Source organism: Adelges cooleyi, unplaced genomic scaffold (genome assembly GCF_023614345.1).
Source record: "Adelges cooleyi isolate 19-005CV unplaced genomic scaffold, UGA_ACOO_1.1 ACOO_flye_CR_arks_rails_tigmint_CR_PRNA_21, whole genome shotgun sequence".
Classification (NCBI taxonomy): domain Eukaryota; kingdom Metazoa; phylum Arthropoda; class Insecta; order Hemiptera; family Adelgidae; genus Adelges; species Adelges cooleyi.
In genome coordinates this window covers 8,848,683-8,872,791 of record NW_026095871.1, presented here as the reverse complement: position 1 = coordinate 8,872,791, position 24,109 = coordinate 8,848,683, and the positions used below count along the sequence as shown (strand labels likewise).

Below are 24,109 nucleotides of genomic sequence, written 5' to 3'. Positions count from 1 at the left end.
GTTTTCATTAAATCTGTAGTCAGTAGTGATGAATGATGATAATTTAATAATATACCTATGTTTGATAACGAGCAACCCTGTTGATAACTTTTGATAGATTTGTTTGTGTTGTATTGAGAACAGCTTATAATTGTTATTTAAAAATAGTAAATGATGACATTATATCATCTTATTTATATTACTTATTTATGTTTTTATCAGACAGGCATATAGTTTTAATAATTATTAATATGATGTATAAATATTATTGAAATATATTATACATATTGATTTAATAATGGCTTCATACTGTAAGTTTTATTATTTTTTACATTGGTATAATTCATAATACTTATAGCATTGTCTTGTAGATGATGCATTTTTACGCAGAAAAATAGCTGATTCTACCAACACAGAAGATAGAACCCGAACAACTGAAGCTAAAAGAGGCCGTTGGGAACAACCAGAAGTTCAACTTCGAGATATTGATGACCGTTGGGAACGAGTTTTAGAACAAGTTGCTAGATCTCAAAGAGGGTTAGTTTTCCTGACTCATATATTCTTGCCCATACATATTTAATCAACCCATGATAACTAAAGCAACATTTTTCAAATTATTATTGTAATTGTGACGTAAAGTATAAAGGTATAAGGGAATATAGGGAGAACATCTTAATAACTAGCCCTTCCCCCCTTCGTCAGTGAATTCCAGAGTTTTGAACACATAATTAAGCGAGATAAAATAGTGGCAGACTACAACCTGAATACAATAGAATAAAAATCTGGATATATATGTTAAAAACAAAACAAATTCCTATGTATAAATAAAAAAAACACTAAACTCATTTTTACCAAATTATTTTACAAACAAAATACAATACTCTTATAATTTAGATAACTCAATGTTCAATGTTTCTCTAGTATCAATGTTTTTTTTAATGGTTTATTATTGAGGAACTGCTTTAATATTATGTTTAATGTAATGTTTTTTACAGCGAAACACAGTATAGTGATGTCCAAGGAGATAAATCATCTCTTTTAGATATACCAATTGATCCTAGTATGTCTTCCAATAAGCCTCCTGTGCCAGTTAGAACTGCACCTTTGTGGAATGAAATGATGCCACAATTTAATCCATTTAACTTAATGAATCCAATGAATGTAATAGATTCTGCTATGTTTATGGGTCAGGTAAAGGATTTTGCATTTATTATTATTATCACTACCATTTGTTTTTTCAAATATAAAATTGTATGTTCATATTTAATTATTTTATTTTTAGTATGGTGTAATGGGTAATATGTTGACTTCACCTCCTTCTATAATAGTCAATCATACGGCTCCAAGACCATCGGAAACCAATGTTGTTCAACCTGATAAACGTATAATACAACTTGAACAATGTACCTTATATCCACCTCCAGCTAATGCACCAGCGCCAACATCTAGAGAACGGCCTCCTGGTTGCCGTACGGTATTTGTTGGCGGATTACCAGAAAGTATTACTGAAGATATAGTGAAGTCTATTTTCACTAATTATGGAGAAATATTAACCATTCGTTTGAGTAACAGGAAGTTTTGTCATATACGTTTTGAAAATGAATGTTCTGTGAATCTTGCATTAGAATTATCAGGTACACTATGAATAAATCAAAATTATTGTGCACACAAAAAAATTACAAATACATTTCATTATAGGATATCGTTTAGTGATGAAAGGTCAGGAGCTAGTATCTGCTTCACGTTTACATGTGGATTATGCTCAGGCTCGCGATGATCAATATGAATGGGAAATGAAGAAAAGACATTTAATGCGTGAAGAAAGACGTCAACAACAAACACGCTCAAACCCCCCTCCATCCCCTCCATTAATTCCACATTTTACAGAAGCTAAAGCTTTAAGCATAAGTGAAGAAATTAAGGGTAAATTGTTTACTCAATTTTAATGTATTTTTTTTTTTTTAATAACTTGTTTTATTTTTTTATATAGCTGATACAGCTTTTTTAAATGCTGTACAAGTGGTTATTACTTGGTTAGAAAGAGGTGACTGTAATAAGCGTAATGTTAATATTTTCTATTCAATTATCCAATCTACCAACTCTCATGTACGACGTTTACTATCTGAAAAAAACCAGTTTGAGGAAGAACTAAAAAATTTAAAAGAACTCACAAAGCGCCGTATGCAAACTATCCTCTTGCAATGTAAGTTTTATTTATTATCTAGATATTGTATTGATAAGTATTCGTCGGTTTAAAAATACACTTTAACCATACTGATGTAAAATTTTATGTTTAATGGCAAAATAAAATAATAATAACAATAGCCTTTAACATGCTGTATACACATATCAGTTAAAAGCTATTACACGCATGACAGGTTATTAACCTTTAAAACAATTAGATTCAGGTATTTGGTTTTTGGTTCGGCTTTAAAGAAATTAAGTCTAATTTTAAAATATGATAGTTATATATTTATATTTGCATTTGACAAAGGTTAGTATTGCTTTTTCTGAGAGTTTCATGTATTTTCTAAAATACTATATATTATTAATAATTTTTCAACTACATGTTTGGACAAACAAAACTGCATTACAACACGTCCCAGTTAATGGGTTGAGGTATGTGAACATTCCATCAACAGTATTGCATTTTATACTTTATACTATCATTCCATTTAAAAAATCGGTTATTTCCTTAGCAATAATTATGTTACTTGGTATAAAAGGTAAGTTTCAATGTGGATAAAGGATTTATTTATACTTATTAAAAAACTGTTATTGGTGATTTAAAACCCCAAACACTTAGCAAGTAGTCATTAATCAGGTTTGAACTTCATAATACATAAAATCAACAATTAATAATTTAGTATTTTTTTTTTTTTAGTAATAAAAAAATATTTTTTTTATATATTTGTGTACTATATTTAAATCAAACAATTAATTCTCTGATATGTTTTATTCTTCCTTATTGTTCAAAATGACAGTTTTAAGGGAATTTTATCTTTTTTTTTTCGTTATATTTTAACCGCCTGTATTATTGTCCTTGTATAAAGTCACCCAGATCGAGAAAGTGTTTACTTCTGCATCACACAAGAAGGTTTGGGATCATTTCACAAAGGCGCAAAGAAAGAACATTGAGACATGGAAGAAGCAGGCAATGGTAGGTTTTTGCTAATTGGAAAGAACAGACATTGCTTTAGCTTTCTTAGTTGCTACTTCCTAACTACAGTTTATTATTTCTGACTTAACTCTTTATATATGATTTGTTATAGTTGCTATTAAATAGACGTAATATTTATTTTTAATCTATTTCGAAGTTGATTGACTATGTTGTGTATGAAAAAATTGCTTTGTTTGTTGAACATTAAATATTCATTGTAATGCTATACATCTCATAAAATTTGTAATCATGGTTTAAATAATATATAAAAATAAAATGTGTGTATGAAATGTTTTATTGTAAGAAATTTGCATGTTGACAAAAATAACTTATATTTTAATATATTTTTATAAATATAACTAACCATTAATAGGTATTTTATAATGACAAATAATTTAGGTAGGTGGTGATATATTTAATTTTTTTTTAACTGATGTAAACTTTAGGAGTTACGCGTAATATCATTAATTATCAACCAAATTTTATTTAACCTGCTATAAAAAAAAGTATATACATATACCTTATCTTATATAAAACAATAAAATAATTGTAAAAATAAATACTTATCTTTCTAATACATAGGCATTATCAAAATTGGGTATTGATGATGAAGATGAGATGATTGGAGGCGATGAAATGGATCTTTCAGATGATGAGGGCAATACAAAGAAGTCGAAATGTAAATCTGATCCTATTCAATTACAGGTAAATATATAAGAATATTTAAAAAATGGTATTATTATAAACAAACATTTTCTGCATGTAGGATGAAAACGACCACTTAAAATGTGAGCTTGAAGCCTATAAAAATGAAATAAGCATGATGAAAGCTAGTCTACAAACTTCTGATCAAAAAGATATACAAATAAATTACTTACAACAACAACTATTGTCTACCCGGCAAGTAGGTGTCTTAAAGAAAATGTTTAATGACTTAAATTACATATTTTGTTGAAATATCGGTATTATCATTGATGATAAATATTATAGATGGTCCACCGAGACAAATTTCAGTTCTGGAAGTCGAAACAGGACGCTAGTAGTATCGGTTTTAATGAAAATGATACTATTAGCGCCTGTCCCATGTCGACGTCCAGAACTGAAATTTGTCTCGGTATACCATCTATAATATTTATCATCAATGGTATTATAAAATCCTAATGGTTTTCGCAGGAACTCAATTCTCTTACAGAAAAGTTATCTGATATTCAAAAAAACAATCAAGAAATCACTAACCATAACCCAAGTGCTACAAATGAAGATGAAGTGATTGAAATCAATGATGAACAAGACGTACAAATTACTTCAAATAATTTTTCGGAACTTCAATTAAAATTATTAAGTAATTAGTCTTACTGAAATAATGTACAATATACAAGCCATATTAATAACATATTTTCTTGTATTCATAAAATTCTTTAATATCAAATTTCAAAATAATCAGCATCCATTTTACAGATAACTTATATTTAGTTTTAGCTAGATAATTGAATTAACATTTCCCAGTAAAAGTGTGTATAATCACTTTAACTGGGAAAAGTTACTAAAACTTAATTCCTAAAATACATTTTCTATTGTATTTTTACTAGAACAATAGTCAAAATCTGTATATATTTTATTTTTTTTGTATATATAATCATACTACATAATACATAATCATACATATCATACACATCATTACATATTACATAATCATATTTAGCCTTGATTTGTCTCGTTCATTTATAATAATTTATTTTAAAAAGTGTATCATTGTTTTTTGTTTATTTGCAGGCATTATTTCAATTTACTTAAATATTCATCCATTTGGCGCTTGTATTGAAAACATTGTAAATTATATTAAAAATATTGATGGCAATGTAACAATACGACAAGTAGAAAATTTGCTTTTAATAAACAGAAACTTGTTTAAAAGGTTCCAGCATGATGATGAAGAAGTTCGCTGGAAATTAGTTAGTTTTCATAAACATTAGTAAAACAATTTTTTTTTTTTATGAAAGTTGTATAATGTTAATATATTTATCATATTGTATTAATAATTATTTTAGATTATAGACTTTAATCAAATGAAAATTGTGTATTATTTTGTTGTATATCCCGCACACAACACTTGCAACAAAGTTAATTGTTTACCATTTACACTTATACTCCTGTTCACCTGTCTTTGAAGGTCTAGCTGAAGTAAATAGATCAGTTAGCCTTTTCAGAGGGACACTATCATAGAACATAGGGTAGTTTTGACCGATGTCAGTCAGCTTAATAAGTATGACGCTACGGAAGTAAAGCTACATGGAAGATTTAGCTTAGCCTAGAACATTTAAACCATTGTAAATCTTAAATAAAGAAAATATTGAAATGAAACGCTGAGACCAAATTAAAACACGCAAAAACTGTTAATTCAGAGAAAAACAAAAAATAAAATGATATTCTCTCCAGGTCTTGACCTAGAGAATACAGCCAACATGATTGCAGTGAACTTAAATAATAGGATATTTTTCTGTGTTAGGGTTTACTACCTGTGGTGAAATTGTTTGTCGTTTGGTTTCTAAAAATTGTCTAGTAAAAACTATAGTGCACTATATAACATAAGAAATAATTATTTTTTGCTGGGAATTAGTATAATTTTTCTTATACAAAGTTGCAACGTTAGAAATTTAAGTATATAGTATTTACTATATTATTTTATAAAGAATCTTTATTAATCTGTGACCACTGGTGTGTCACTGACCAGTGAATAAAAATAAATTAATACTTCTTTTAATATCTGTATAATCAAAGCAACAGCGGAAAATTTTGTAGTCCGTAATCATAATTTCATTGAACAATAAAAAAATTCAAAATACTAGACTTCAATCCTAAATATAACTGGTCATCAACTCATGACGAAGTATGTACTGCTTCATACATGTAAAAATAATAATTCAAACCCGGCTTCGATTTGAAATTTGTTAAATGATTTTGGTAGACTGTAATTCAATTAATATAATATGTTCACTCATACGATCTGGACGAGATAAATATTTAATAGAATACATTTTTTTTCATTGATTTTTAAAAATAACTAGATCTAATTGAATGAGATTCTTCAAATGGCTCAAACCGACTTCACCACCCCAGACCCGATTTTCGATTTTTTTTTCAATCAATTTGTTTTTTCAATACTGAAAACGATGGTACAAAAAAAAATTGCGGAAACGCTTAGTTTTGAAGTTACGTCTAATTGAACTTGGAAAATTATCTTTACGCAAGACGCTCGTGCCGTTCACGCCACCATGCAGCATTTGACGACGTGAATCGCGATTGAAGAATATAGTAGTTTGTGGGATTTCTTTGCAATTTTTTTATTTCCCATATTAGGTATAGTGTTTTTTATGCTAATTAATAATTACGAATCCAAAGTCAGAATTAGACGGACTCCTCTAATTCAAATTCAATTACTGCCGACGCGACTAGGCCCCCGCTTTTTTTTTTTTTGCCGGCGCTTGACACGGCTTTTAGAGTCTGTATTCTTAAGGCTGACCCTGAAGTTTTTAGTTTTTATTCGTTTACTGGTTAATACTGGTGTTCATATCTATTTATTTGTCCATGGTTTTTATCATAGTTTTCAACCGTGGTTAATGTATTTTGAAATGCTATCTAATAATATTATCAATAATTCGAATTCGATTGCACAAGAAGATAAGGTATTAAGCTATAAGAAGATAGTCCACGTGATTGACTTTTATTGTCATTTAATACTCATTACTCAATTCAAGTTTCAAATTTAATTGTTTTAATAAATTAACAATTTTTGATTAGCCACGTTGCTGTAGCTACGCTTTAACTTAAAACTATGAAAACTAAAAAGAAGGCAGGAAGACGGTTAAAGCGAGATTGGCGTAGAAAAATTGATGTGGCTGATGTTGACACTTATCTTGATGGCGAAAGGTTGAAAGAACGCATAGGGTATGTTTTTTTAAGTAAATTTGTATGTAAAGAAGCATGCTTAAAATGATTATTCTATAATGTAATAATAATTGTATTACAATAGAGATCCATTCAGTGGTAAAAAAGATGAAGAATTATTTCATATTGATACTGCTGGTAAAAAAAAATTGAAAGGAAAACCAAAGAAAAAAACCTTAGATAAGCCTTTAAAATGTTTGTCAAGCTTACAATCAACATCTGCTGTTGCTCCTTTAGCTAAACGGTAAGTTTTGTATAAAAAATATCAGTTTGGAGAATATCAAAGTTAGCATACGAAAAATGTTATGCTAATATAAAGCGGTAAAAAATGATATTATCATTAAGGTTTACTAGCCAAATGTATATTTTGGTAAAATATTAAGTGTGTAACAAGCCTGCTTGGCTAGACTAGACAGAACTATCCCCGATAGGTGCTTAATAAACAGACCTTGAACAGAGAATGGGTAGCTAGCTTGTATCTATGCTTAAATAAACTCTAAGTCTGGGCGGTCGTACCTTTAAATGATTTAACTCTTAAATATGCAATTATAACTATGCATTTACAAGGTAAACTAATTACACAATATATATATATATATATATATAATACATTTCTACCTGGGTCACTGAGATTGTCATCTGGTCCTGGAGAAGCAGAGTTGAGCGAACTCATACAATAAAAGAGGAAAGTTACAAGGCGAATAAAGCTGATTATATTGTTGTAATTAGTAATTAGTTGCTATTCGGTGATGGTAAGGTCTCAACTTATTAGATGCATCGGAACCCTGAGGCATTATTCTGTGTTAGTTGTCTTCCCTATCTATTGTTTTATTGATAAGTGCTGACACGTTACAAGTGTTTTGATAATATTATGACTATAGTTTTAAATGAAAAATTATGTTACAGTAGTATAAATGTTTGTAAAAACATAATTAAAGTATCTGTTGTTTGTAGAAGTGTCAAAAAAAACAAAAAAGCGTTGAAGATTGATAAAGATTTTGATAAAAATATCAAACCTCTTAAGAAAACAATTGTCAAGAAAAAGAAGTTAAAGGAAATAAATAAATTACTTAAATCTAAAGTAAAAATGTTAATAGATACGCCAGCAAAAGATGATATATTTAAAAAGGATTTATGGACAAGTTACAGAGGTACAAGTTAAAATGTTGTTATTAATAATTTTTTTTAAAAAACCAATTAACCGATCTTTTCAGATTTTTAAACCTTAAGGGGGAGGATCGTTATAAGTTATAAGATATAAGTTTAATTGAATGGTTGTTAAACATACAGAGAAAATGGAGAGATTATATTATGAATCACAACATAGTAAATGTTTATTTTATGCAATGTTATAGAGCCTGGACAAAAAAAAGAAAAACTTGTTAAAAATGTGATAAGTTGGATACCAAAAGAAGCACTTCAACATAATGCTAAAGTAATTCCTTCTTTAAGTTTGAAAACAATGTCTCGGCCACGTCAAGGTAACATTAATGACACAAAAATTCCACATCCTGGAATTTCATACAATCCGACTATCGAAGATCATGTTACATTACTTGAAAATATTGCTGATAAAGAAATGGAATTTATAAAACATGAAGCGCATATAAAGAGGTGTACGCAAAGTTTGTTCAAACAAGTTTCTCAAGAAACCCATGAAGTAATGAATTATAATAGATATTTGTGTTATAGTTTATAAACTCTTTTTTTGTCCTAGATTTTATATTAACAACTACTATTAAAAAAAGAAAAATCTTCAAAAATCCATAATAAAGACTTATTTTTACCTTAAACCAAATTTAATTAATAATTTATAACTATGTAAAAAAAATACTTAGAAACAGAAAAGTTGTCTTTCGGTTCCATTTAAAAGTTATTTATTCTTTATTTCTTAAACCACAGCATAGCGGTACAAGCCGTGGAAAATTATCTATATTTTTAAAATTGTATGTGTGTACATTAACTTTTTAAATTGTTAACTATGTTTGTTTAAAAAAACAAATAATTTTGTTTATAATATAGTATTTTTATGGTTTTAAAATATATAATTTAAATTAATTACTGATATATATTCTAACATTTTTTCTAGAAAATAATAATTGAAGAACTGACTGAAGGTTTACCGGGTTTTAATAATGAAACAACTATTGACGAGATAAACGAAGATACTTCAGAATATAAAGCAATCAACCCACCTACAACTAGAGATAATCAGAAGACACAGAAAAAACGCAAAATTCAGAGACGGTTACGTAATGAAGAAAGACAGAGAATGAATGTAAAAATTGAAAAGAAAAAAATTTCAGATCTTTACAAGTATGATTTAAGCTATAAATATAAATATTCAGTATGCATTTCATATTATGGTTCATATTTTAGATTACGTTTTATAAATCAAGAACTAGATGATTTGGATCATGTTACAAACAAGAAAAAATTAAAAAGATTACAAAAGAGACAACTTGGCAATATAAGCACAAGACGTTTAGGAACAAATAAGTTTGTAGAAACATCCGATACATTTGCATTGCCAATGGAAGTTAAAAGTACACTCCGAGAAACTGCTCCTCAAGGGAATATTTTTAAGGATTGTTTTGAAAGCTTACAAAAACGTAATGTATTGCATGTTGGAAAGAAACAACTTAGGTAAGTTAGCTTTTATTTAAAATAAAATTATTAATATATTTGTTTTTAATAACAATGTATTCACAATAGGATCAACAAGAAAAAAGTGCAAGCATTTATGGATCCAGCATTTAAAGTACAACCAGATATGTTGGCAAAATACAATGTATAAAATAATCTTAATAATGCTTTTACAAATATTTGATAACAGTTGAATAATTTTATTGTAAAAATATACAATGGTTATTAAATTATTTTTAGTTTTTTTCCAACAGTATTCAAGTTTATTAAATTTACAAAATTTAAGTTTTATTTCATGTTAATAAATAACAAATCTTGCTTAAAGACTTTTAGGCTAATAGGTCTACTATAAATCAAAATATAGTCTAACAATCTAGAAAAAGAAATAAAAATGCCACAATCTCCCCAAAAAACCTGTTTATATGTTGATTTAATACAATTCCTTAAAAATGGTTTCAAACATGGTTTAATTTCTTATTAACCCCTAAGAGATATTGAGTGGTTTATGATAGAAAAATCACTCTGTATCATGGTCATAATGTCTAAAAAATGGGCCTAGAGTGCTGGAAATGATATCCAAAGCCTCGGAAGTCACTCAGGAAAGTTGCTATACAGTTCATATGTTGATTTGGTAAGTACATTTTGCCATAATATTTTTTTCAACAAAAAATGTCGTTTACGACCTTTTGCCTTACAAGCTTCGATATTATTTAATAGACTATTAAAAAAAAATTACATAAGTAAAATAATGACTATACTTATAAATTAAATTAACTTTTATGTTTTACATTAAGCAATAAAACAGATGATTTTATGTAAGGTCAATCGTTTTTAATTGAATGCAAAGCCAAGGTTTGGCTATTACAATAATTGATTAAATTAATTTTATCTTTAATATGTGATCGAACAGCATAACTTGCAAGTACTTATTCGTATATATTCTTATAGAATCAGAATTTTCACCAGGATGTAAGTATGGATTAATATTAACGATCATTCTGTCTCCATTACACTGGAACACAAGACCAGTAGATTTTGCTATAGGCTGCAATTAAAAAAAAGACTTAAATAAGTGTTTGACAAAAATTGATATAACATAAATAAGTTTCATATATTTAGTTGTTATTCAAATGTTGCTGAATTTAGGTATTGGGGCTTCAGTAGATTTAAGTTGTAGGTATGTACCGTAAAATTTTTAGATTTGTTGATGTATGTTGTGTTGCTTCGCCAGTTATAATAACTCAAATCCGTTTTTTTCGGCATTAGAAATTTTGTACCTTCAAAATAAGGAATCCAATTTTCTTTAAATAGTCGATGGCCATAATCAATATAAGATGATATTTCGGTATTATTTTTGTGTTCAAGGCGTATAAATATGATTGTCTGTAACATACTTTTTATTTCATCAATTTTAGTTTAAAAAATTGGTATTTTCTTTAACGGCATTTATTTTTCAGAAAAGTGTAATCTAAATACGCTACGCACTGCATGTTGAAATACTTTTTTAATGGAAGTCCACATCAAAATTAAAATTTGTTTGTCATTTAATTTTTAATGAGTTTTACAAAAATAAAATACTACTTTCAAAATAAAAAAATTAGTGCAAACTCCAGAACGTTTAAGAAGAACATTTTAAAAATCCGAGAATCTTTTTTTAATGGGTAATACCTACAATATGTAAAAGAAATGTCAGAAAAATCCTAAATTAATATGTTTAAGTCAAATGGAGCACGATCCGGTGTGAAGTACCCCAAATATATACATTATATATATTATCGACTAGTGAACCCCCAAAAAAATATGGACCTTAAGGATGCCCTTTAAATCTGGTCTTATATTCGTTAAATTACCGCTAAGTCCCCTAGTCTGATACGCTTTTCTCGTGCTGCTAGCGCTACAATTAAAGGATCTTCACTAATATGTCCAAACAACGTCTTGTGTAGCGACTTTCTTATTTTCACAGGAGGATTTACCATTTTTTTCGCCTCTTCTAATCTTTCGTTGAACTCTTTATAAGTTAGAGTTACTGCTGAACGGTAACCGGCTTCAGCTATATCGCGACATTCTTTTATACTTTCCAAATATTTTAGATCAATCGGTTGCCGCAATGAGTCCAAATAGTCATTGTAATCTTTGTACTGTAAAAGTCGGCGGTCGGCTTCTTTTTGATGATGTAAAACGGCCTTTTCGGTCATAATTTTTATCAAATATTTTTAAATAATGAAAATTTTTTTTTTAAGGCTCGTAATTTTTGTTGATGATTAACGACTGAATTCGATTGCAGCGAATGTGAATACAATTTTAAATTGTACTACTTAGCAACAATTAACATATACATACCGACATCAAAACAAATGATATATTTAAGAGTTATTAGATATTACAATTATTTATTATTGTAACCCATTACCCAGTTAAACAGTTGGTAAATTATAACTATTAAACTACATGTATACAATTTTTTAAATATACCGCAAAAATTGCAATAAGCCGGTAATCAAACCTTGTCGAGTACAGTGTGATCAATTGAGTAGCGTTGCTTCAGTAAACGCTATTATGTTTGTAATCCTTATACACGTGTTATCAGTGTATTTTATCATTAATCATTGGCAGTAATACAAAAATAATATTTCTACAATAATATTAAAATAACCAATCTTGTGTGTATTAAATAAAATTATTTCGATTTTCGATATTTCAATACCTTCTCAGTTGAGATTGCTTTGTATTGCCGGCGACGCCCCCTAAAAAGTATGTATCCTTACTGTTTGCTAGGACAGCGCATCAGTGGCAATCTAATTTTTGAACACTTAAATGTATGTATTATTAAATATTTATCTTAATGTTTTTTAGACAATTAAAGCATCAAAATGACGGACAGCAAGTATTTTACTACTACCAAAAAGGGAGAAATTTTTGAATTGAAATCTGAACTGAACAGTGATAAAAAGGAAAAAAAGAGGGAAGCTGTCAAAAAAGTAAATTATAGTTTATTTTTTGGCTAGTTTAGTTTACACCTGATTTGTGTTTTTTGCTATTAAACATTTAGGGTTTTCACACATTACTTAATTGGTTAAATTTAGTTTATAATTTAATAATGTCTTAAAGAAATGGTCAATACCTTACCTAATGACAAAAAATAATAATATTATCTTTCTAAATTATTTTTTTTTAACTGTATTTATCTTGAGTTTTTTAAAAATATTTTATTTGTAAAGGTTATCGCCTCAATGACTGTTGGAAAAGATGTATCTGCTTTGTTTCCTGATGTTGTAAACTGTATGCAAACTGATAATTTGGAATTAAAAAAACTCGTGTACTTATATTTGATGAATTATGCTAAAAGCAATCCAGATATGGCAATTATGGCTGTCAATACATTTGTTAAGGTATAAAAACATTAAAATAATATTAGATATAGCAAGTCATGTACCATCGAATTGATTATTTTCAAGGATTGTGAAGATCCAAATCCATTAATACGTGCGTTGGCTGTACGCACAATGGGATGCATCAGAGTAGATAAAATAACAGAATACTTATGTGAACCATTACGTAAGTGTTTGCGAGATGAAGATCCTTATGTAAGGAAAACAGCTGCAGTGTGTGTAGCTAAGTTGTACGACATCAACGCTCAGTTAGTTGATGATCAAGGATTTTTGGAACAGCTAAAAGAACTTTTGTCAGACTCTAACCCAATGGTAATTTGTTGTGTTTCTTAATTTTTGAATAATAATTGATGTTTTTTTTTTTTCATTTACAGGTTGTTGCTAATGCTGTAGCTGCTTTATCTGAAATGAACGAAGCAAGCATAACTGGGTCACCACTAATTGAAATGAATTCACAAACCATAAACAAACTTTTAACAGCATTGAATGAGTGCACAGAATGGGGTCAAGTATTCATTCTTGATTCATTGGCTAATTACAGTCCTAAGGATGACCGTGAAGCTCAAAGGTTAATAATTTATTATGCTCTGGTTTAATATAAGTGTTTAAAAACTTTTAGGATTTAAAATTTGCTTTAAGAGTTGAATTAATTTGTTGGACATAATAAATTTCAGTATTTGCGAAAGAATCACACCACGCTTAGCTCATGCTAATGCTGCTGTGGTTTTGTCTGCTATTAAAGTACTAATGAAACTCATGGAAATGCTACCAACTGATTCAGATTTTGTTACTACTTTGACCAAAAAACTCGCTCCGCCTCTTGTTACACTACTATCAACTGAACCAGAAGTAAGGTTTTTTAATTTTTTTAAATTTGAATTTAAATATGAACTAGAAATTATTGGTTTTAGGTACAATATGTTGCACTCAGAAATATAAACTTGATTGTACAAAAGCGGCCAGATATTCTTAAACATGAAATGAAAGTATTTTTTGTTAAATACAATGATCCTATTTATGTTAAATTAGAAAAATTGGACATTATGATTCGTTTAGCATCTCAAGCAAACATTGCTCAAGTTTTGTCAGAACTTAAAGAGTAAAATTTTGTATTATTTATAATTATTTCTAGTTTATAACTTGTAACTTTTATAGATACGCCACTGAGGTAGATGTTGATTTTGTACGTAAAGCGGTTCGTGCAATTGGAAGATGCGCAATTAAAGTTGAACAATCTGCAGAACGATGTGTATCAACCCTACTTGATTTGATACAAACTAAAGTTAATTATGTTGTCCAAGAAGCTATTGTGGTCATCAAAGATATATTTCGAAAGTACCCCAACAAGTATGAAAGCATTATTTCATTGTTGTGTGAAAATTTGGACACTTTAGATGAGCCTGAAGCAAGAGCATCTATGATTTGGATAATTGGTGAATATGCTGAACGAATTGATAATGCTGATGAATTATTAGAGAGTTTCTTGGAAGGTTTCCACGATGAAAATACTCAAGTACAATTGCAGCTATTAACGGCTATTGTAAAATTATTTTTAAAACGTCCTACGGACACGCAAGAACTAGTTCAACAGGTCTTAAGCTTAGCCACACAGGACTCTGATAATCCAGATTTACGTGATCGTGGTTTTATTTATTGGAGATTATTGTCTACTGATCCAGGAGCAGCTAAAGATGTTGTTCTTGCAGAAAAACCATTAATATCCGAAGAAACTGATCTTTTAGAACCTACTTTACTTGATGAGCTAGTGTGTCATATTTCTAGTTTAGCTAGTGTTTATCATAAACCACCAAATGCGTTTGTTGAAGGCAGACCAGGATTGCGTAAATCTCTGCCGGCTCGGTAAAAGAATGTTTACGTAGGTATAAATTAGGATATCTTTATTTAAAAAAATTGTTTTTTTTTTTAGAAGTGAAAATACAACTTCTGGCAATATTTCACAAGCAGCAGTTATACCAGCCCCCCAAGAATCATTAATTGGTGATCTTCTTAGCATGGATTTGACAACTCCGTCAGTTATTCCTGCGTCTACTCAACCATCAGTTGATTTACTTGCTTCTGGATTAGATTCTTTGTTAACAACATCTGATATTCCTGCAACATCAACATCATCAAATACTGGATTACTAGGAGATATTTTTGGATTTACTCCCACACCAATATCTTATTCTCCTCCAAAATTACTTTGGTTGCCTAGTGAAAATGGCAAAGGATTAGAGATCATGGGGACATTCTCAAGGAAGTATGTTAATTGAAAATTGACTTTTAAATGTTGAGATAATTTAATTTTAAATATTATTTGTACTAAAAATGTATAGGAATGGTCAGATTAATATGGATATGACATTAAAAAATAAAGCTATGCAACCAATGTCTGGTTTTGCTATTCAGTTAAACAAAAATTCGTAAGTCTTATTTGCAGTCGTTAATGCAATGTTTATTGTATTTCAAAATGTATTATTTTATTAGTTTTGGCCTAACACCAGCACGTCCACTGCAAGTTGTAAATCCATTAATGCCTACAGCTTCTTGTGAAGTTAGTCTACCTCTTTCTACTACTGGAATGGTTCAACGAATGGAACCAATTACTAACCTACAGGTATAAGATACATCAGTACACTTAAACTTCCAGTAGTGTCAAATTGTTTTTCTTTCTTTAAAAATGGATTATTAACTTATGTGTTATTATATAAATAGGGGTGGAATTTCGCTAAAAAAATAGTAGAAGTGCTGAAGTACTGAAAATATTAAAAATTCTCCTTTCCATACTACTATTCTTTATAAATAATATAAATAGCCTTTTACAGACATGAATTTTTTTGCTGCGTGAAAATTATTGCCGTTGTAAAGGGCTTTTTACGGTTTTTAGTTATGGCGGTATATACCGCGAGCACTAACAATTGGTACGCAGGCTCACTAAGTCCTTCCTGGTTGTATTGCACCTGTGTGTTGGTTATCAGCACTCACAGTATCTACCACCATAACTAAATACAGTAAAAAGCGCTCTACAACAGCAACAATTTACGTGCAGCAAAAATAACATGCCAGTGGGCTATCTATATTATTATAATCAATGATGCTACTTATTGTATGGATAAACAAACAATTTTATAAATAGAAGTACTATGCCTACTCAACCTCCCTCCCAAATTGTGCCTATGAATATAAACTACCATTAACAATTAAATGTTTTAATAACAGGTCGCTATCAAGAACAATATTGATGTCATGTATTATGCTTGTATCATTCCAATGAACGTGTTCTTTGTTGAAGATGGGCAAATGGATAAGAGAGTATTTTTAACTACATGGAAGGATATACCAGCTGAGAATGAAGTTCAGTTTACTTTAAAAAACGTACTCTGCAACACTGGTAAAACAATAACTCAGTGAAATAATATTTTACAACAAAATTTGAATTTGTAATGCTTCAGTATATACATGTTTAACAGAGGCAATAGTCATGAAGATGTCGCAAAATAATGTGTTCACAATTGCTAAAAGAAACGTTGAAGGCCAGGATATGTTGTATCAATCGTTGAAGTTGACAAATGGTAATTGGGTGTTGAATGAGCTGAAAATTCAACCAGGAAATCCAAATATTACTGTAAGATAATTTTTTCATATTGAATAAATGAAAGTATTTATATAAAAATGTATTTATTATAAAATATATACATTTTTTCATTTTTTTTTTATATAGTTATCCTTAAAGTCTCAAGCATTAGAAGTAGCTCAAGGCGTTTTCCAAGCATATGATGCTATCCTTCATTCATAAAGTAATTGTATAATACACTTAAGATTGTGTGTATCTACATATATGTTTCATCCTAATTATTAAAATAAAAAAATAATTATTCAACTTTCTATTAGCTACCTATTTTACCTAACCTTTAATTAATAGTTTAGATTATAGTTAATAAATTGTATTATTAACTAAATATAACTTAAATTATTCATAATTTAATAATTTAATGCTTATTTGTATATTTATCAAATTTATTACTTTATATCTTTGGCTAATAATATCATAAACATTTATGTTTTCAATTATTATTTTTTATTGTATTTATTATTTGTATTTATATCTTGTATTATTAAATAGACATTATTGTGTAAATTGTTTTTATAATTATCAAAAAAACTTAAAATTACTATTACATAAATATAAGCTATAATATATTATTCAAGCACTTATGCAACTAAAATATTACACAATTATTGTAGTAAACTTTGAATAATTAAATATATATATTTCAAAGCTGAGTCCAGTATTCTTTTTTTATTTTAGTTCGTTCTTCCTTTGAGGGTAGATGTGGTCTTATGTTTTTTCGTTTTCTTTCTTTATAAATATTGTACTGAAAAAGTTGTTTAAACAATAATTGATAGTATATCATGATGAGTTATTTAATATTAGAAATAGAATTTTAAAATTTACTTTTTTTTACTGATAAAAAGTGAATAACAAGAAAACTACACTATTTAGTGTGGTTTGTAGTCTCCAGAACATATTTAACTATTCTTTTGCTTCAATTCTACCAAAAAATATATAATTAAATGGAATTAAATCTTACCCAAAATGTTTTGCATTCTTTATAATTTTCAATTTCAGGCATGCATTTCTTACTATTTCCAAAGCTGTCTTGTAAACATTTTAGTGATATTCTCTGTTCCTACATAATAATTATTTATATTATTATTAGTAATGCTGGATTGAACAAATCATTTAATAGGCTGGTCACAGGCTAGTAGATGTTTAAGGAACCAATAAATTAAGTCATTATAAATATATAAATAAATGTTTTAATAGCAGAGCGTTCTGAAATTAAAAAAGGCCTAAATTTTTATAAATGGTTTACATATATTGAATTTGTGCTACGATTGAAATGAACATAGAAGTTTTTTAAGCTTTAACTAATTGTTATATTTTAAAAAACACAATTCCGGTAATTAAGATGAGCTTTGTGTGTATAGCCAAACAAATTGTTCTTACTTGCAAACAAGGATTTGAATCTGAATTCATCGCTTCCCCAGACATCTTTTTTATTTTACGAATTTTATAAATATTATTGTAGTTTGTTTCCAATGTTGAAGGATAATAATAATAATTATTTAAACGAAACAATTATTTAGAAGACCGTAGGCGGATAATAATTTTTACTTTTTAAAGTTTTTGGTAAATTCGTTTACTGTCATACGTTGAGTGTCAACAGATAACTGAACTCTGAAACTGTGTAAGTTGTAACATCAATCAAATACTGTAAATAAATAATGATTTATAAATCATTTATAGTATTTGGAAAAAATTATTTATTATCACGCGTTATCATTTTTAGAAGAACCCCCATCTCCTTTAATAATTCTGGTTTATTAATTTTGATTAAAATGATAACAAATCTATCTGTGAGAAATTTGTATACCTATAATTATTGATAAATTACATTTTTCAAAAATACGACGCCGGCGGCCGATCACAATATTTAAATATTACTATTTTTTTTTTCTTTTAGTTTTACACTATAATTATTGTTATATTATTACTATATTTTTTAAATAAATAACAGTTTGTTAAAGACATCTAATATAGCTTAAAATGGAACCTATGGAAGTGACTATTGGCGACGAAGAATTCATGATGGCTAAAGCAAAAAGCTATTTAGAAACGGATTGTTTTAGATGTCGATCGTGGTTACTCACTGCGAAATCCATGTTTCCTTCCAACTTTAGCATACACGTATAAACATAATACATATTATTTAAAGAAAAAAAAATTATAAGTTGTAACATTCTTTTTTTCAGTATGAATGTTACGAAATCGAGAAGAATTTACGCTGTGTCCAGAGAGCAGCTAGATGTTTCAGTTCCTTGTAAGTTTAAGTCATTGTATTGTATTTCATATTATCTTTGAAAAAGTGCTCTTTACTAAAGACCTTTTTTTTTGCAATATTTTGTTTGCCATATTATGAATCTGAATTCGGAATTAGGCGACTCCCCTAGTTCAAAAGTTACACCTATTTCAACTTTAAAAATATTGTTGAGCGAGAAGATCATGGCGCACTCTCCTTGTGGCGGCTGTGTCACATTTTTAGCAAAACAAAATAAGACCACAAAAGGCATAGTTGCGTAGGCCGCTAGCTGTTGCCACTGCATCTATTGCCTACTGCTATATGGGGAAAACTTCAAAGTTCATGTAGCTCTAACTTTTAAACTAGAGTCTGCCTAATTCTGACTTCAGATTCGTAATCGGCACAAATACATTATATGGTAAAAGAAGGATGTCCATTAAGGTGCATTTATACAGAATGTTCTTTAACTAATATTAAATAATATAGATTAGAAGATTTTCCAAATGAACAGATACTCTGGAAAGAAATTGAAAATTTCACACCGGTTTTATGTATGGATACGGCGTGTCTGTCAGAGGAACAAACATTTTTCCGTGAAATGTTTTCTGCGCTTCCTTTGTGTAAGTACTATGTAATAAATATTTTTTATTTTATAATGCTTTGGACTATTTTTGTTTTTAAATGTTATTATAGCAATTCAACAAAAACTACTGTCAGTTTGCGCAGAAAGAAGTGAAGATACAATGGAACATTGTCGTTTGGTACTTTTGCTGTTAAACCGTTTTCCTCAATCTTCAACTGAATTAGCGGTAATACACTGTTTTTATTTTAAATTTAAATTTCTAATGTGCCTTTATAATTAATAATTGTATAAAATATAATTATTGTATTTAGCTTAAATTAATGGATACAATGATTGCAGCAGAAAAACATAATCAGTGTCATAACGTTATAAACTGTTATAGAAAGATTCTAGGTAAGGTTGTGAATAAGAGAATAAAAAAATATACATTTTTAGTGAGCTAGCCAATTAAGACTTCATAACACATAACTGTTATACAAACAGTAGTGTTGTAAATATTACCTATTGAAGAATAAAATATAATATGATTAAACATTTTGTATATTATTTATTAATTATTAGCTATTACAACGTTTTCTTTGAGTTATTAATTTTGATAGTTCAATGTATTAATGAGTTAAGCGCAATTGAAATAAAAATGACCTTTTCACAATATAAGCGCTTTAGACCAGTGGACGCCATTTAGCGGTCTCTGGACCACTGCAAGGTCCGTGAAAGAACTTTGGTAGTCCACAGAAAAATCTGGATATTATTTTCATTTTTTATATTATTAATCTTAAAGTAGAACTCTCCATCTTGCAGTAACGTCATTGGAGTCAAAAATCCACAAACTTATTTCAAACAAGTAAAAGCAAATATCACACTAAAAATTTGTAATCCTTAAATACACTTTAATTCTTTTGTAATAATTAAACTAACTTTCATATTTTAAAAGTTTAAAAAAAGGTGCATTTTATATTAATAAAGTTGAATTTTAATGTATTTATCTTAAAAAATAAATTATAGAAATTATAACTCATATGACATAAGTGGTTTGCGGGATTTTAAGTTATAAATTTAGTGGTCTGTGAAATCCGAAAGGTTAGCGACCGCTTCTTTAGACTAAACACAATTTTATTTCTGAACAAGATAAAATAAATAATCATAATTATTAAATTAATAACCGTATTTGTATTCCTTGTAATAACTTACCTCTCTTGATATCTTCCTTGACTGCTTTCTTAATTTAAAATTGGCTTTAACTCATATTTGATTTAGGTTCATTTTTACTTAATAATTTAATTAATTTCATCTTTATACATTTTGTTTGGTAATGTTTATTATAAAAATTATGTTCTTCTCTTTTTATTGATATCATTTATAATTTTTAATTTGTTATTTATTTATTAAAGTCATAATTGGCTTTTTGCTAAAAAAAGATTAAACTATGCTTAACCATTGATTTTTAAATATTGACAAAATAAAATTGTATTGTATGTGTAAATGTTTTTTATGTTTTGTAGTATGTGACCTTGGACCCTTATTAGTATCTACAAATGCATTAAATCAGAAAAATCTCTATAAAATGTTGACAAAGACAACAGAATTTTATATCACCTATGCTATGGGAGGACACACAACAATTCCAGTAATATTTTAGGTGTATAATTTTAGTTTAAATAAATAACTAAGTTGTTGAAATCTTACAGAAGTTACCTGAAACTGAAAACTGTATTAAAACACCTTGGGAAGACTTATTTGCTTCATGTGAGCGTATTGGAAAGAAACTATCTTGGGAATTGAGATCAGTTTTAAGTCAAAGGTAGTAGGGTGTATACGTTATTTGAACTCTAGTTATTTAAAGTATTTGTCATGTATTTGGGTTTCATATTTATTTAAAAAATTGTATTACTTTTATTTTAGTGATAGAAAAAAAGCATGGAAAAAAGTATCCAGTTTTGCGAAAAAATTTGTAATCGCTTCAAACAACAGTGAACTCAGTAAACAATTAGTGTTTTGTGGTATGATACTTTTTGTGAAACATGTCTATGATTATAACCAATCGCTAAAATCAGGTATGTGAAAGTATTGTAAGTATAAGTTTTAATTTTGCAACTGTATTACGTGATGATAGATGGATAGTTAGTTTTTTTCTTGATACATAGCATTTCTAAATATTACTTGGCTTAACCTTTAGTATTCATTTTAGTTGTCCAATTTTGTTCTTGCAAATACATTTTGTAAATAAAAAAACAATAGTTTATGCATTTTTAGATTACTATAAAAATAGATCTGTAAAAATACTTGGTCATCAGACTGGTCTAACTCAAATTATGCATAATAAAATAATGTATAACAATATTATTTAAAATTTTTAGAAAATGGAGCGGAGTATTTATTAGTAAAAGTCATTAAAGGCCCAAAAGTGCAAATCAACAAACCTCCATCAAAACAAACAGTTTTATCAATGGCCACAAAATTAAATGAATCACTAATCGGTATAACTGATGATTCGTCAGAAGTTCTTGATAACTTTAAAATGGCATTTAACTATTGGGAACTACTAACTAACAAAGAACCCATGTGCACAGGTTTTATAAATGTAGTTTTCTATAAAAACAACTTTTTAAAATTATGTTTATTTTTATAGATTATTGGAAGCTCAGTGCTCAAATTAAAGTAGATACATATATAGGTCAATTTTTAAGAGATATGGAATTTTACCAAGGAAAATACAAAAATCTTTTTAAATATGTACCAGCTGAAGAAAGTATCAGAAGATCATTATCATTAGTAAGCTTGTCGTATTGTGTGCAACAATTCAAGGTTGGAAAATTACAAATTTTAATTTTTATACATTGCATTAATTCCGTTAAATTTTTTTAGAAATGTGTTGAACATATTTTTGAAGTTGTCAAACTACTAGAAAACTTAAGTTTATACGGAGACGTTTCTTCTGAAATAGCAAATCCTCCGGAAGAAAGAGAAATGTATTATATTAAAATTGCAAAACTGCCAGTATTGCAATATTGCACTAAAATTATGGTTCAAATTCTCTATGTGAGTAAACAGTTTTTTTTGTATTTATACTTTGATGAATTACCTTTTTTAATATATTCTTAACTATTGTTGTTTAAAGAATCATTTGATGAATTTCTCTACTGCCAGTGATCTTATTGGTCACTTATTAGTATTGTCACAAATTGTTTGGCCTAGCGAAATTGCGAACGATATGTACGAACGCATATCTAAACTCACCGTATTTACCTATCCACAGTTCTCTGATTATATCACCAACATTGATATTATAGAACAGTTTATGGCTATGTTTATAGAAAACGAAAAATGTGTTCTAAATGTTTTTCCATGTGTAGCTAATTCTTTAAGGTAAATTATATTATAATTTAGTTTAAAAAAATTAAATAACTTAATTTATAAAATACAAATTTTAACAGTCCGAGAATATCAACAAGAGGAGCAGGAAAAGGTGTGAAAGAAGAATTCAGATTTGCAATTAAGAAACAGGTATCAAGGTGGTCTGAACCAATAGACGAGACACTAATATTGTTTTTTAAAAAGGAAAAAGAAAGTCTAATGAATATCACTTCTATTGTGGAAAGATCTCTCATGTATTAAGCATAATATGTTTTGTTAGTATGTTAACTACACAATACATATATTATACATATTATAATATACATATATTGAAATATATATGTATATATATATTTTTGTATTAAGTTTCTATGTGTAATTGAAATGAACCTTCTGGTGGAATATTCAATAAAATGTACATAATGTTTGAATAAGTCAATAAGTCTGTAGTGTTTGTCGATTCACAATATCTGTAAATAAGATACAAATATACATTTTAATGATTGTTTTATTGATTTTGATTATGTTACATACTCTGCGAGTGGAATCAGCGTTGCATTGCTATGAAAATCAAATAATTTTAGCCACCATGCACAAGTTTCTATAGTTTCTAAATTTCCTATTGAAAGAGAGACCCTTAGTCTCATTTGTGATTTAGGTGGACTTTCTATTAAAAATGTACACTCTTCTGTTGGACAAAACAAGTTTGAAATTGTTTAACATACCTATATTAATGTACTTACTGTCATAATGTCCTGTAATTTTTGCATCATAATCAAAAATATAATTTCCAATATTTATTGTAAATGCTGATTGACAAGGTGTCAACTGAAAATGTGCTTTTGGTCGTCTATAATTCAATTCAGCAGTGCTGTCATACACCACACAAAATATAATGCACACTACTAAAAGATGAACATATACACAACTTCTAAAAATTTGTAAATTTGTCATTTTAAAAATGTTCTTATTTGTTACTCTACTTATTAAGTGTTACATACACACTGAAATGTTAGTTAATTACAACATTTTTATCGTAGCTGATATATTTTAACATAACATGCCCCTATGACATAGAAGTTTTTTATGCTGGCTACATGTGGGTTAGTTGACCTAGTAAGTAGTAAAACTCGCAATTCATTATTTAATTGTATCATTTTATTTATTTATGAATTTCATATACATAAGT

General features: G+C 28.2%; 7 protein-coding genes across 9 annotated transcripts; 4 read left to right on the top strand and 3 right to left on the bottom strand.

Moving 5' to 3' along the window:
* The first annotated feature begins 117 nt into the window (after positions 1–117).
* LOC126834298 (ecto-NOX disulfide-thiol exchanger 1) lies at positions 118–5,145 on the top strand. Of its 3 annotated transcripts, none has more exons than XR_007685054.1 (11): positions 118–290; positions 351–516; positions 975–1,170; positions 1,262–1,613; positions 1,678–1,902; positions 1,970–2,182; positions 3,033–3,139; positions 3,722–3,844; positions 3,906–4,043; positions 4,332–4,481; positions 4,913–5,033. XR_007685054.1 is itself a non-coding variant. In XM_050566111.1 (11 exons), exons 1-11 carry the CDS (start codon positions 278–280, stop codon positions 5,110–5,112), a joined length of 1,902 nt encoding a protein of 633 aa, XP_050422068.1. In that variant the 5' UTR covers positions 118–277; the 3' UTR covers positions 5,113–5,145. The 3 variants fall into 3 exon arrangements, 2 of the variants coding, with proteins under 2 accessions (XP_050422068.1, XP_050422070.1); XM_050566111.1 differs by having other exon boundaries at positions 4,313–4,481; positions 4,913–5,145; XM_050566113.1 differs by having other exon boundaries at positions 338–516; positions 4,313–4,481; positions 4,913–5,145.
* Positions 5,146–6,812: 1,667 nt separating this feature from the next.
* On the top strand, positions 6,813–9,963 carry LOC126834269 (ribosome biogenesis protein NOP53). Its single transcript, XM_050566068.1, has 7 exons — positions 6,813–7,084; positions 7,170–7,328; positions 8,039–8,235; positions 8,440–8,744; positions 9,174–9,400; positions 9,464–9,730; positions 9,800–9,963. The coding sequence occupies exons 1-7, from the start codon at positions 6,972–6,974 to the stop codon at positions 9,879–9,881; spliced, it is 1,350 nt and encodes a 449-aa protein (XP_050422025.1). The 5' UTR covers positions 6,813–6,971; the 3' UTR covers positions 9,882–9,963.
* A 641-nt stretch (positions 9,964–10,604) lies between these two features.
* Positions 10,605–12,057, bottom strand: LOC126834956 (cilia- and flagella-associated protein 299-like). The gene is made up of 3 exons (XM_050567209.1): positions 11,581–12,057; positions 10,916–11,113; positions 10,605–10,775 (listed from the first exon to the last, which is right to left on the bottom strand). The coding sequence occupies exons 1-3, from the start codon at positions 11,923–11,925 to the stop codon at positions 10,605–10,607; spliced, it is 714 nt and encodes a 237-aa protein (XP_050423166.1). The 5' UTR covers positions 11,926–12,057.
* Positions 12,058–12,330: 273 nt separating this feature from the next.
* LOC126834176 (AP-1 complex subunit beta-1) lies at positions 12,331–17,049 on the top strand. The gene is made up of 14 exons (XM_050565924.1): positions 12,331–12,481; positions 12,584–12,708; positions 12,949–13,119; positions 13,186–13,431; positions 13,494–13,687; positions 13,794–13,968; positions 14,031–14,218; positions 14,275–14,979; positions 15,047–15,379; positions 15,456–15,542; positions 15,607–15,736; positions 16,339–16,510; positions 16,590–16,744; positions 16,841–17,049. The coding sequence occupies exons 2-14, from the start codon at positions 12,601–12,603 to the stop codon at positions 16,913–16,915; spliced, it is 2,739 nt and encodes a 912-aa protein (XP_050421881.1). The 5' UTR covers positions 12,331–12,481; positions 12,584–12,600; the 3' UTR covers positions 16,916–17,049.
* Positions 17,050–17,222: 173 nt separating this feature from the next.
* LOC126834179 (coiled-coil-helix-coiled-coil-helix domain-containing protein 7) lies at positions 17,223–18,469 on the bottom strand. Its single transcript, XM_050565927.1, has 3 exons — positions 18,131–18,469; positions 17,712–17,810; positions 17,223–17,495 (listed from the first exon to the last, which is right to left on the bottom strand). Exons 1-3 carry the CDS (start codon positions 18,173–18,175, stop codon positions 17,394–17,396), a joined length of 246 nt encoding a protein of 81 aa, XP_050421884.1. The 5' UTR covers positions 18,176–18,469; the 3' UTR covers positions 17,223–17,393.
* Positions 18,470–18,546: 77 nt separating this feature from the next.
* Positions 18,547–23,435, top strand: LOC126834177 (integrator complex subunit 10). Its single transcript, XM_050565925.1, has 13 exons — positions 18,547–18,871; positions 18,937–19,004; positions 19,470–19,603; positions 19,677–19,792; positions 19,878–19,959; positions 21,069–21,193; positions 21,255–21,367; positions 21,469–21,620; positions 21,924–22,136; positions 22,196–22,371; positions 22,432–22,605; positions 22,685–22,932; positions 23,001–23,435. Exons 1-13 carry the CDS (start codon positions 18,731–18,733, stop codon positions 23,179–23,181), a joined length of 1,923 nt encoding a protein of 640 aa, XP_050421882.1. The 5' UTR covers positions 18,547–18,730; the 3' UTR covers positions 23,182–23,435.
* On the bottom strand, positions 23,270–24,109 carry LOC126834178 (uncharacterized). The gene is made up of 3 exons (XM_050565926.1): positions 23,664–24,109; positions 23,455–23,608; positions 23,270–23,390 (listed from the first exon to the last, which is right to left on the bottom strand). Exons 1-3 carry the CDS (start codon positions 23,872–23,874, stop codon positions 23,282–23,284), a joined length of 474 nt encoding a protein of 157 aa, XP_050421883.1. The 5' UTR covers positions 23,875–24,109; the 3' UTR covers positions 23,270–23,281.

Bases quoted from the DNA above. Each gene is read 5' to 3' on its own strand.
- LOC126834298 (XM_050566111.1), top strand. The intron at 3,140-3,721 runs GTAGGTTTTTGC...TCTAATACATAG, and splicing joins CATGGAAGAAGCAGGCAATG to GCATTATCAAAATTGGGTAT. The intron at 4,482-4,912 runs GTAATTAGTCTT...GTTTATTTGCAG, and splicing joins ACTTCAATTAAAATTATTAA to GCATTATTTCAATTTACTTA.
- LOC126834269 (XM_050566068.1), top strand. From the start codon at position 6,972: ATGAAAACTAAAAAGAAGGCAGGAAGACGGTTAAAGCGAGATTGGCGT. The intron at 7,329-8,038 runs GTAAGTTTTGTA...TGTTGTTTGTAG, and splicing joins GTTGCTCCTTTAGCTAAACG to AAGTGTCAAAAAAAACAAAA. The intron at 8,745-9,173 runs GTAATGAATTAT...CATTTTTTCTAG, and splicing joins TTTCTCAAGAAACCCATGAA to AAAATAATAATTGAAGAACT.
- LOC126834956 (XM_050567209.1), bottom strand. From the start codon at position 11,925: ATGACCGAAAAGGCCGTTTTACATCATCAAAAAGAAGCCGACCGCCGA. The intron at 11,114-11,580 runs GTAATTTAACGA...AGTATGTTACAG, and splicing joins TCAGACTAGGGGACTTAGCG to ACAATCATATTTATACGCCT. The intron at 10,776-10,915 runs GTACATACCTAC...TTTTAATTGCAG, and splicing joins ACAAATCTAAAAATTTTACG to CCTATAGCAAAATCTACTGG.
- LOC126834176 (XM_050565924.1), top strand. From the start codon at position 12,601: ATGACGGACAGCAAGTATTTTACTACTACCAAAAAGGGAGAAATTTTT. The intron at 12,709-12,948 runs GTAAATTATAGT...TTATTTGTAAAG, and splicing joins AGAGGGAAGCTGTCAAAAAA to GTTATCGCCTCAATGACTGT. The intron at 14,219-14,274 runs GTAAAATTTTGT...TAACTTTTATAG, and splicing joins GTTTTGTCAGAACTTAAAGA to ATACGCCACTGAGGTAGATG.
- LOC126834179 (XM_050565927.1), bottom strand. From the start codon at position 18,175: ATGTCTGGGGAAGCGATGAATTCAGATTCAAATCCTTGTTTGCAA. The intron at 17,811-18,130 runs GTAAGAACAATT...ATTATTATGTAG, and splicing joins ATTCAAATCCTTGTTTGCAA to GAACAGAGAATATCACTAAA. The intron at 17,496-17,711 runs GTAAGATTTAAT...CAACTTTTTCAG, and splicing joins AAGAATGCAAAACATTTTGG to TACAATATTTATAAAGAAAG.
- LOC126834177 (XM_050565925.1), top strand. From the start codon at position 18,731: ATGGAACCTATGGAAGTGACTATTGGCGACGAAGAATTCATGATGGCT. The intron at 19,960-21,068 runs GTAAGGTTGTGA...TATGTTTTGTAG, and splicing joins CTGTTATAGAAAGATTCTAG to TATGTGACCTTGGACCCTTA. The intron at 21,194-21,254 runs GTAATATTTTAG...GAAATCTTACAG, and splicing joins GAGGACACACAACAATTCCA to AAGTTACCTGAAACTGAAAA.
- LOC126834178 (XM_050565926.1), bottom strand. From the start codon at position 23,874: ATGACAAATTTACAAATTTTTAGAAGTTGTGTATATGTTCATCTTTTA. The intron at 23,609-23,663 runs GTAAGTACATTA...TTTGTCCAACAG, and splicing joins AATTACAGGACATTATGACA to AAGAGTGTACATTTTTAATA. The intron at 23,391-23,454 runs GTATGTAACATA...TCTTATTTACAG, and splicing joins ACGCTGATTCCACTCGCAGA to ATATTGTGAATCGACAAACA.